Source organism: Zingiber officinale, chromosome 9A, assembly GCF_018446385.1.
Source record: "Zingiber officinale cultivar Zhangliang chromosome 9A, Zo_v1.1, whole genome shotgun sequence".
Lineage (NCBI taxonomy): Eukaryota > Viridiplantae > Streptophyta > Magnoliopsida > Zingiberales > Zingiberaceae > Zingiber > Zingiber officinale.
The window spans coordinates 13,796,201-13,807,674 of NC_056002.1; the positions used below are offsets into that span (position 1 = coordinate 13,796,201).

The 11,474-nt window shown below is 41.0% G+C and overlaps 1 protein-coding gene across 1 annotated transcript; it reads right to left on the bottom strand.

Annotated features, from left to right (window-relative positions):
* Positions 1-354: 354 nt before the first annotated feature.
* LOC122019043 lies at positions 355-1,725 on the bottom strand. The gene has a single exon (XM_042576551.1). The coding sequence runs from the start codon at positions 1,723-1,725 to the stop codon at positions 355-357; it is 1,371 nt and encodes a 456-aa protein (XP_042432485.1).
* Between the last annotated feature and the right edge of the window lie 9,749 nt (positions 1,726-11,474).

Sequence of the window (11,474 nt, forward strand, 5' to 3'; positions counted from 1 at the left end):
AGATTGATTTTCTACCCATCCTTTGAATTCCTTGAACTTCTCAAAAGCATTGTCTTTATTCATCAAAAGATAGACCCAAGTTTTCCTGCTAAAATCATCAATAAAGGTTAGAAAATATCGACGACTTCCAAAGGAGGTCGGAGTGATTGGCCCACATATGTCCGTATGAATGAGTTCAAGAGGCTTCTTAGCTCGATTGTGCGATTCATTCGGAAAACTTGCTCTAGGATGTTTGCCAAGAATACACCCTTCACAGATATCATCTTGAGCATTAATATGAGGAAGACCATTCACCATTCCTTTGATTGAGAGAAGCTTTAGAGCTCTGAAGTTTACATGCCCGTACCTCATATGTCATAGCCATGTAATATCCTTTATGCATGTACTTAAGCATTTTGCAGTAACATGCTTAATATCAAGAGAAAACATCCTATTTTTAGATATAGGAATATGAGCAATAAGTTTGCTTTGCTTTTTTAGACAAAGACTATCATCTTTTAGTTGCATATTAAAACCTTTCTCAAGCAATTGTCCAAGACTAATAATATTTGTTTTCATGTCGGACACATAATAAACATCAGTGATGTATGTGTGAGCTCCGTCTTTAAGTTTGATAAGAATCTTACCAACGCCTCTTACTTGGATTTTGGACGCGTCTCCAAATGAAACTTGTCCATTCACCGTTTCATCCAACTCGACAAACATATCTTTACGCCTGCACATATGATTGCTTGCCCCGGAGTATAAATACCACAAATTCTTATTTGTGTAATCTCCATCCTTTCTTGCTAGCAAAACTACATCATTGTCATTGTCTTTTTTTGACGCGTAATTAGCATTCCCTTGCACATTGTTAGAGCGGCATTCCGTTGCATAATGACCAAATTTGTTGCAAGTATAACATCTTACATTTCTTTTGTCATACCGTTGGTCTCTACCTTGATTGTTGTCTTTATTTCTTCCTCGGCCTCGAGCAAAGCCCCTACCACGGCCTCTACCTTGACCACGTCCACGGAAGTTACCACGTCCACTGCCATTTTCTTGCAAACCTTCGGTCTTTGACTCTTCTTTTTGGTCAATAATGGTGAGCTTGGTTTGTAGAGCCTGCTCCATAGGCTCTCTCCTTCTTCTTTGCATTCTTACTTCATGAGCTTGTAGAGAGCTTAATAATTCTCGCACCTTCATTTCTTTCACATCTTTTGATTCTTCTATAATCGCGACTACATAGTCGTACCTTGGTTCCAATGAGCGTAAAATTTTCTCTACGACGCGACTATCTTCAATGTTATCGTCATTTCTTCTCAATTGGTTGACAATAACCAATACTCTTGTAAAGTAGTCTGATACATTTTCAGACTCTTTCATCTCCAACGATTCAAATTCCCCTCTCAGGATTTGAAGGCGAATACTTTTTGCTCTTGTATCACCTTTGTATGCTACTTGTAGGATCTCCCATGCCTTTTTGGAAGTTGTAGCTTCGACTACTTTCTCAAAAGTAGTTTCATCAAGAGCTTTATAAATAAAGAAAAGAGCTTTTTTATCTTTTCTCTTTTGTTCCGTCATTGCCGTCTTTTCTGCCTCTGTTTTGTCGACTCCTTCTTGAGGCGCTTTATAGCCTCTTTCAACAATATCCCACAAGCCTTCGCTGTCCAGTAAGGTACTCATTTGGATACTCCAATTGTCATACTTCAAATCAACAAGACGAGGGATAGGAAACATCGACATGGCTCAGATACCACTTTGTTGAAAAAAGGAATTATTGGAGAAGAAATAAAAGGATTATAGAAGAAAAAAATATGGAAGAGGTGAAGAATCTCTACGTGGAGAGGAGGAGAATAAAACAAAACACACAATTTACTTCATTCATTGAAAAGATGTACATATTTATAGGCTTATTGGATAAGCACTAATAATCAAGATATATTTTTTTTTATCTCTACGAAACTCTTATCCTATCATGACAACTCAACTCCTATCACGAAGTTTGGTCAAACTTGTCATCTCATCCTTCTATCTTCACAAATTTTATCAACATCAAAACAAAGTTTAATAACTGGAGATGAGAATGGAGATGAAGGCACCCTTGGTGGCAGAGGGCAGGCAAAGGGATGTGATGCTAGGGTTTTTAGGTTTTCGTGGTTGTTGTCGGTCGACCAGCTTGACAGGGTAGGGTGGCGAAGGCGAGGACGACGAAGAAGGGTAGGTCGGCAGAGAGAGGACCGGCGCCAGCGGAGAGGAGCAAGAGCTTAAACAAGTCGGGCCAGACGAGGAATAAGGCGGAGATGATGCGGAGGTGAATGGTGAAGTGCATTGGGAGGAAAGGGAGGAGGCAGATCACAGGGAGGAGGCATAGGATCCGAATCCTTTCGGGTTTGTCTAGGAGGTGACGAAGCCGAAGCCGGCGCCGGCCACCGACGTGGTCACCCACAAAACCACCTTCCCCACAGCCTTCAGCTCTTCCGTCTTCTCTTACAACTTCTCTTTCTGGCATCTGGTATAAACGTAGCCTACCTTGTGTGTCACTTTTTATTGGATCCATATTATTGTATTGGGCGTGGATCCATATTGTTACTATTGGGCCTAAACAAGGCCCCTTTAAGACCTACTTTGCTACTGCACTACATCATTTATTCATTTGCCGTGCTGAACAATTCAGAGTTAGATTGTTTAGATTGTTAGATAATAGAGTTAGATTGGTGAGTTTAGTTTATTTTGTTTAAGTTAATAGGTTTATTTTTATGTTAAATTATGTTTTATTTTAAAAAAATAATTTTAGTAGACTCCTAATATTTCACATAAGTATATACATTTTTTTTAGTGATATGATAGTATTTTTTTCCCCTTTTACAATCAAGTTAAAATAAATTTGACTTAACTTTTACGTTTATTTTAATAAGTTAAAATAACATTATTTTAAAGGAATAGAATGTAGGTAGGAAAATAGTATTGCGATGATAAAGGAAAAAAAAACATTCATTGAACATTCCTAACTAAAACATTTTGATAGAAATGTAGCGTACCAATTTTTTAATGTGAGATATTTAAAGAAAGGACGACTCAAGGGGCCATTAAGGTCTATGCTTTAATGGCTATGCTTAGGGCCCTTAATTTATTGAGATTCATAAATTTTATATATATATATATATATATATATATATTAAATTAAAAATTAATTTAAAAATATATAAATTTAGATATTAAATATTTAAAATTATGATTAAAATAAATTTTAATCGAAATTTATTTTTATTGGTAATTTTAATTTTTTACCCGCTAAATTATAATTGATCAAAAAATTTAAATTTTTATAATTTTTAAATTTAATTGATAATTTTAATTTTTTACTATTAAAATTAGATTTGTTTGATAATTTATTTTTATTTTTAAATTAAAATTTAATTTTAAATTTTAAATTTTTTACTAAGAAATTTTTAATTTATTAATCAAAATTAAATTTTGTTAATAAATTAAAAATATTTATTAGTTATACTTAATTAATATTTTTTATAAAATTACTTTTTAAAGTCAAAAGTATATTTAAAATCATATTTAATATTATATTATTATTATTATTTTTATTTTATTTTTCTTTTAATTTTTTTAATAATTCATCATTGATATTTTCTAGTTAAATATTTTTAACTAAATAAATTTTATTAATAATTTATCAAAATTAAAATTAATAAAAAGATAATTTAGATCATAAAACTCTCATTAATATAAGATTATGAGGAAAAATTTATTATATATAATAATTATATCTAGTACTCGAACCTATTTTCTTTAAGTAACATAATAATTTTATTATTGTGTCAAAATTTTCTTTCTTCGAAATTAAAAATGATTGATATTTTTTTAAAAAAATTATAATTAAAATATATATTAATAGTATTACAATAATTTATTAATTATTTCTAAATTAGTTAATATAAATTATTTTTTATTTTTTAAATTTTACTAATAATTAAAAAGTGAGGTTTGACATAAGATAAAGCTATTGTTACGTGACTTAATTGATCACTGCTTCCAATTGTATAAATAATTAAATATCGTGCTGGAACATGATTAAGTTGGCTAATATGGGATAAATATTGCTATAATGGGCAAGGTGTCTGATCTTGTTCGGAAGCTGAGTCGGATGGAAGCAGACTGCGCTGTCCAGGAGGTTGACGGAAAGTCGTTGCGAAGCCTGGTTAATCTGACACCCGCCGGAAGGGTTCACACGGGCGGATGACGGGGGATGATGACCGGGATGATGACGCGAGGGCTCTGCGCACACTCAGACAAGCCGTTTCACGTTAGAGACCAAGAACCAGGGAAAAAATCCCCAGGTCAAACACTCCGACGCTCAAGTCAGGTACTTTTTCCCCAGAAGCACAGAGAAAGGATGAAAAATAAAAGACGAGAGTGAAATGACGAGTGAGTGTACCTGCGTAAGGGACAAAGCTTCCCTTTTTATACTGCAATGGGTGCTTCTGGAATCTGACGGGTGTCAGGGAATGTCGGATGTCAGGTTTTGTCTAGCGGTGAATGACACGTGACATCCTCCTATAAATCTGGGAAGGAATCAACGGCCAGTGAGCGTCAGACCGTTAGCATATTCTCTGACAGACAATGATTATTCCCTGACAGGTTGTTACGATTCCTTTGCTTGCTTGTCGTGTAGTGTATGTTTGCCCCGATCTGTTAATCCTGGGCTAGGTCCTTGTATCTGCCAGCCTCGATCTGTGGATGTAGATCTACCTTTCCTGACCTACGTTTGTCACTTCCCAACTCCAGACCTGTGTGCCCATCCCTATCCTGCGTGCCCTGTTCTCTTAACTCCCGACCTACCTTACCTTATAAGTCGTGACCTGTAAGCCTTAGTCTGGTTCCGCTTATCCTGAATCCCCACCTGTACGTCTCAGTCTGCTTCCGCTTATCCTGAGTCCTGACCTGTACTCCTCAGTCTGATTCCGGATGTCCCGACTTGTACACCTTAGTCTGATTCCGTCTGTCCCAACCTGTACGCCTTAGTCTGATTCCGTATGTCCCGACCTGTATGCCTTAATCTGATTCCGCATGTCTCGATCTGTACGTTTTGATCTGGGTGCCTATGCCGTGGGTCTATGAATCGTCACCTGTATCCTTGGATGGTATATCCCGACCTGTACGCGTTGGTCCATGTGTCCTGCCTAAGCCGTAAGGCAATAAATCCTGACCTGTGTCCTTGGTTGGCACATCCCGACCTGTACGCTTTGGTCCATGTATCCTGTGCCGCAAGGCTATGAGTCTTGACCTGTATCCTTGGTTGGCACATTCCGACCTGTAAGCTGTGGTCCATGTATCCTATGCCGCAAGACTATAAATCCTGACTTGTATCCTTGGTTGGCACATCCCGACTTGTATGCTTTGGTTTATATATCCTGTGCCGCAAGGCTATAAGTCCTGACCTATATCCTTGGTTGACACATCCTGACATGTACGCTTTGGTACATACTTCTGACCGGTGCATCCCGATCAGTCCAAACTCTTACTTGCCACGTAGACCTGACTCCCAAATGTCGCTTATGTCCCCTCTGGGTCATCCTGCAATATGAACATTTGACCTCCACATAAGCGGGACTTTTGACCGCCACGTAGACGGACTTTTGACTATTACGTAGGCTTGACTTCTGACCACTACATGAGCTTGACTTCTGACCGCGACACGGGCTTGACTTCTGACCACCCTGAGGGCTTGACTTATGACCACGTCCGATGTCCGACTCCACTGATCATGGACCGTATCACAAGCCTCCCCCTCAATTCTAGTTGAATGAGACCTTAGTCCGACTGACTAGATCCAAGTCTCGTAGTTACCTGACCTGGCCCTTATACATGACCTGTCCTTTGCATCTCTCTACTTGCTGACCCATCTTCTGATATCTCACTCAGAATTCATCGCCTTCCCTAAAAGATAGGCGGAATTTTACTGTATGCGTGTTGATTCTTTGGCTTCCGATCATGCCCCTTTCTCATAAATGACGCACTGTTTCCCAAACGTCGTCTCATGTTTCGAGGTAATCCCTTCACCTTCTCCATCCTTATAAAAGGATCGCGTATACTTTCACATTGATTTCTTCAAGCCACCCCCTTTTCACTCATGGAACCGGATGAGCTATATTCGTTACGTCACCAGCTTGCTCTTAAAGAGGAAGCCTTGCTTGAAATGACGCTAAGCAAAGACCTGCAATCCTCTCTTCGTCGGGAAATGGAAGAACTCTGGTTGGTTGTTAAATCCAGGGCTCGAGCCGAGATAGCTTTAAAGCATAAGGCTCATGCAAACTTGAACAGTCAGACCCATTATATTGCCTACCTGAAGCTGAGACATGAGGACGCCATAGCCCTCCTGCAAGAGGAAGGCCGGATAAAGGATGAGACCATTGGTCAACTGCAGAACACCATCAAACTTATCAAGGAAGAACTAGGTCAAGCTCAGGTTTATCTGGCAAGGAGGGATCATGCCTCTGGATCTGGATCTCGTAATGATAATGTGAACTGAAAAATATTCTTCAACTTTTCTTACATAATACTCCTTATTTTGTCTACCTCCTAAGTTGTGGGTCTGTACTTCAACTTCTATTAAATAATATTCCTTGCATTGTCTGCCTCCAAGATTATGGGTCTGTTTTTCCTTGTCTCTCAGTATTGTGTTCCATAGACGCACGACAGCAAGAAAATTTGTTAGATAAGATAACTTAGAAAAAATAATTTACTTACCATACCTTTTTCTTACCAAAAAAGGCGGTAAAGTAGAAGTTTGCACAGACTTGCCTGCTTGCATCTCGTATTGGCAATAGAAGTACGACCGCAGATCTGTTGAACACGCAAGTATACCGTGCGGATTCATATTGAGGCGCGAGGAAGAGATTGTAGGACCGTTGGGCCGGCTAGGAGGGGGTTGTTGGATATCCTGCTAACACAAAAAGAAAACAAACCCTCCTCGAACTCTTTAAGCTAACACTTGCATAAATAAATTAAGCAGTAAATAAGTAAAGCATTAAAAAGACGAGGCACAAAAGGTTTACTTGGTTACAACCGATGTGGTTGTTAATCCAAGGAAGATAAAGTCCACTATCAATCTCCTTCGGGCGAAGAAGCCTCGTACAACAATGTAACGCAGAAAACAGAAGCTAAACTAGAACAGAAGCGCACAAGTGTTTGGAATTACAATTCAGAGTTCCTTAAAAAACTTCTGGACCAAGGCTATATTTATAGCCTTGGTCGGGGTGCCTGGAAGGGTTCCGGGCGCCCTGGGGGGATAAAACTTATCCCCCAACGTTCAGATCGAGTCAAAACTCGATCTGGTCAACTTTACTGCTCAGGGCGCCCCGGAGGGCTCCGGGCGCCCTGGAGCCCAAAGTCAACAGTTGTTGACTTTTTCGTCCGGGACTTCTTCTCTGGTTCAGTCCCGCCTCGGTCTGGTTCTTCTCCTCCGGATCCGTTCGCTTGGGTGATCTCTGCCATCCGGAAAAGGGCTCACCCGAACCCAACTTCCGGTCTTCTCGAGCAGCCTTCCGCTCCGGCTTCTCGTCCCTCGGAATCGCTGCGTGTTTCCTTCTCGTCCACCAACGTACTCATCCGTAGTTTTCGTCCCTCGGTCGCACCGCGTGCCGACCTTCTCGCTAGCTGCGTCTCTTGCTCCCCGAGCAATCTTCCGCTCCGACTTTCATCCCTCGGAACCACTGCACGCTTCCTTCTCGTCCACCGGGGTACTCTTCCGCAGCGCCTCGTCCCTCAGACGCACCGCGTGCCATCCTTCTCGCTAGCTGCGTCTTCCGCTCGAGTACCTGTGCTCCTAAGCTCCTGCACACTTAGACACAAGGTTAAAACAACTCAGGACCTAACTTAACTTGTTGATCACATCAAAACAACCTTGGGGTTCCAACAATCTCCCCCTTTTTGGTATGATCAACCCAAGTTAAGCTAGGGTTACAAATAGACATAGAATAAAAACAATTTATTGCAATAACATGCAACAAGATAGAAAAAATTGAATTTCAAAAATTTCAAATTTTAATTCTACCTCCCCCTAGACTTATACTTTCCCTTCTCCCCCTTTGATCACAATAAAAATGGGGTTTCAAGAAAAACAATCTATGTTATAGAAATCTATTTCAATGTTTTTCGGAGAAAAAATATTTCCAAGTTAAAGAAAAAAAAATTTTGAGTCAAAGAATGACTTTTGAAACATTTCTAAGTTTTCACCAAAAATAAATCTTTCTAACCCCAAAAATTTATGCAAGAAAATTTAAGAAAATTGATAGCATAAAAAAAAATTTCTATGCATTTATTTATTTATTTTATACTGATACTTATATCAACAAGTTTTAAATTTCCATTTCAATTTTTCATAACTTTCAAATTACACTTTTTCAAATTTAAAGTCACAGATATTAAACATGCAATAATTTGTATCATGTTAATTTCTATTATTTTTTGAATTGTAATTTCACAAAAATATTCAAATAGCATAAATTCTAACTTGATAAAATTTTTCGACAATATAAAAAATTCTTTCGACAATGTGCAAAATTCGTTCGAAAGAATATTTTGTAATTTACAAGAATTTTTTAACAACAAAAATTCTAATTTACAGGAATCTATTAACAGATTTCTTAATCCGAAACACCTTTTCGGTGACTCAATTTCTAAATCGCAAAATTCTTTCGAGAGAGAAATTTATAATTCGAAAAATTCTTCTAATTTGCATAATTCTTTTGTCAAAATATTTTAAAATTTGCAAATTTCTTTTGATAATATTTCTAATTTACAAGACAAATTTGACAATTGATTTTCTAATTCAAAAACTTTTTCGGTAATTCAATTTTTAAATCGCAAAAATCTTCAGGCAATTTTTCTATTGAATTAACCGGTTGTTCAGAAGGTAGAGACCATACCTTACTTACCTCGTTGGTCGTTGGTTCTCCCCCTGTTGAATTAATTTCTTCCGAAAATTCTCCCTCTTCATCGATCCCGGGATGTACTTCGGCTGTTGGGGTTGTCTCGATAATTTCTTCCGTCTCGGATTCTTCTGATGACGGCTCGATGTCTATTGAGGGGACGACTTCAATCGGTTCTTCGTAGAGTTTTAAGAACTTTTCCCAAAGTTCTTTTGCGCTGTTGTATTCGCCAACTCTATCAAAGTCTTCGTTTGGTATTGCGGTTAAAATGTGAAACTCTGCCCGACCGTTTGCCATTGACTCATCACGTTGCTTCTTGTTCCATAGGCGTAGATCGAGTTCTTCTCCATTCGTTGTCTTTGGTGCTTCATAACCTATTTCCATTATTAGAGAAATACCAATATCAGAGTTAATAAATACCGTTATTTGTTGCTTCCAAGAAGCAAGCTCCCCCTCGAATGCTGGTGGGTAGTCGCTAGCTCCGACCATTGTTTTGTTGCTTCAGACGGCGGTTAGTCCTTCTGAGGCGTACTCGGCTCTGATACCACTTGTAGGACCGTTGGGCCGGCTAGGAGGGGGTTGTTGGATATCCTGCTAACACAAAAAGAAAACAAACCCTCCTCAAACTCTTTAAGCTAACACTTGCATAAATAAATTAAGCAGTAAATAAGTAAAGCATTAAAAAGACGAAGCACAAAAGGTTTACATGGTTACAACCGATGTGGTTGTTAATCCAAGGAAGATAAAGTCCACTATCAATCTCCTTCGGGCGGAGAAGCCTCGTACAGCAATGTAGCGCAGAAAACAGAAGCTAAACTAAAACAGAAGCGCACAAGTGTTTGGAATTACAATTCAGAGTTCCTTAAAAAGCTTCTGGACCAAAACTATATTTATAGCCTTGGTCAGGGCGCCTGGAAGGGTTCCGGGCATCCTGGGGGGATAAAACTTATCCCCCAATGTTCAGATCGAGTCAAAACTCGATCTGATCAACTTTACTGCTTAGGGCGCCCCGGAGGGCTCCGGGCGCCCTGGAGCCCAAAGTCAACAGTTGTTGACTTTTTCGTCCGGGACTTCTTCTCTGGTTCAGTCCCGCCTCGGTTCGGTTCTTCTCCTCCGGATCCGCTCGCTTGGGTGATCTCTGCCATCCGGAAAAGGACTCACCCGAACCCAACTTTCGATCTTCTCGAGCAGCCTTCCGCTCCGGCTTCTCGTCCCTCGGAATCGCTGCGTGTTTCCTTCTCGTCCACCAGCGTACTCATCCGCAGTCTTCGTCCCTCGGTCGCACCGCGTGCCGACCTTCTCGCTAGCTGCGTCTCTTGCTCCCCGAGCAATCTTTCGCTCCGACTTTCGTCCCTCGGAACCACTGCACGCTTCCTTCTCGTCCATCGGGGTACTCTTCCGCAGCGCCTCGTCCCTCAGACGCACCGCGTGCCGTCCTTCTCGCTAGCTGCGTCTTCCGCTCGAGTACCTGTGCTCCTAAGCTCCTGCACACTTAGACACAAGGTTAAAACAACGCAGGACCTAACTTAACTTGTTGATCACACCAAAACAACCTTGGGGTTCCAACAGAGATACTGACCTAGAAAGTCGTTAATCGTGAGGACATACTCACTTATAACTCACGCTAGGGCGAGAGTCTAGGACCTGACCTGGAAAGGTCGTTGGGCGTGAGAGTATGCTCACTTATAATTCGTACTGAGCCAAGAGTCTGGGACCCGACCTGGAAAGGTCGTTGGGTGTGAGAGCGTGCTCACTTATAACTCGCACTAGGTCGAGAGTCTGAGACCCGACCTGGAAAGGTAGTTGGGCGTGAGAGCATGCTCACTTATAACTCGCACTGGGGCGAGAGTCTGGGACCCGACTTGGAAAGGTCGTTGGTCGTAAGAACATGCTCACTTATAACTAGCATTGGGACGAGAGTCTGGGACACCGACCTGAACAGTCGTTGGGCGTGAGAGCATGCTCACTTATAACTCGCACTGGGACGAGAGTCTAGGACACCGACCTGAACGGTCATTGGGCGTGAGAGCATGCTCACTTATAACTCACACTAGGACGAGAGTCTGGGACCCGACCTGGAAAGGTCGTTGGGCGTGAGAGCATGCTCACTTATAACTCGCACTAGAGCAAGAGTTTGGGACCCGACTTGGATGATCGTTGGGCGTGAGAGCATGCTCACTTATAACTCGCACTGAGACGAGAATCTGGGACACCGACCTGTGCAGTCGTTGGACGTGAGAGCATGCTCACTTATAACTCGCACTAAGGCGAGAGTCTAGGACCTGACTTGGATGGTCATTCGGCGTGAGAGCATGCTCACTTATAACTCGCACTGGGGCGAGAGTCTGGGACACCGACCTGGACGGTCGTTGGGCGTGAGAGCATCTCGCATGCTCACTTATATCTCACATGCTCACTTATAACTCGCACTGAGGCAAGAGTCTGGGACACCGACCTGGACGGTCGATGGGCGTGAGAGCATGCTCACTTATAACTTGCACTGAGGCGAGAGTCTGGGACACCAACCCGGACGGTCGTTGGGTGTGAGAG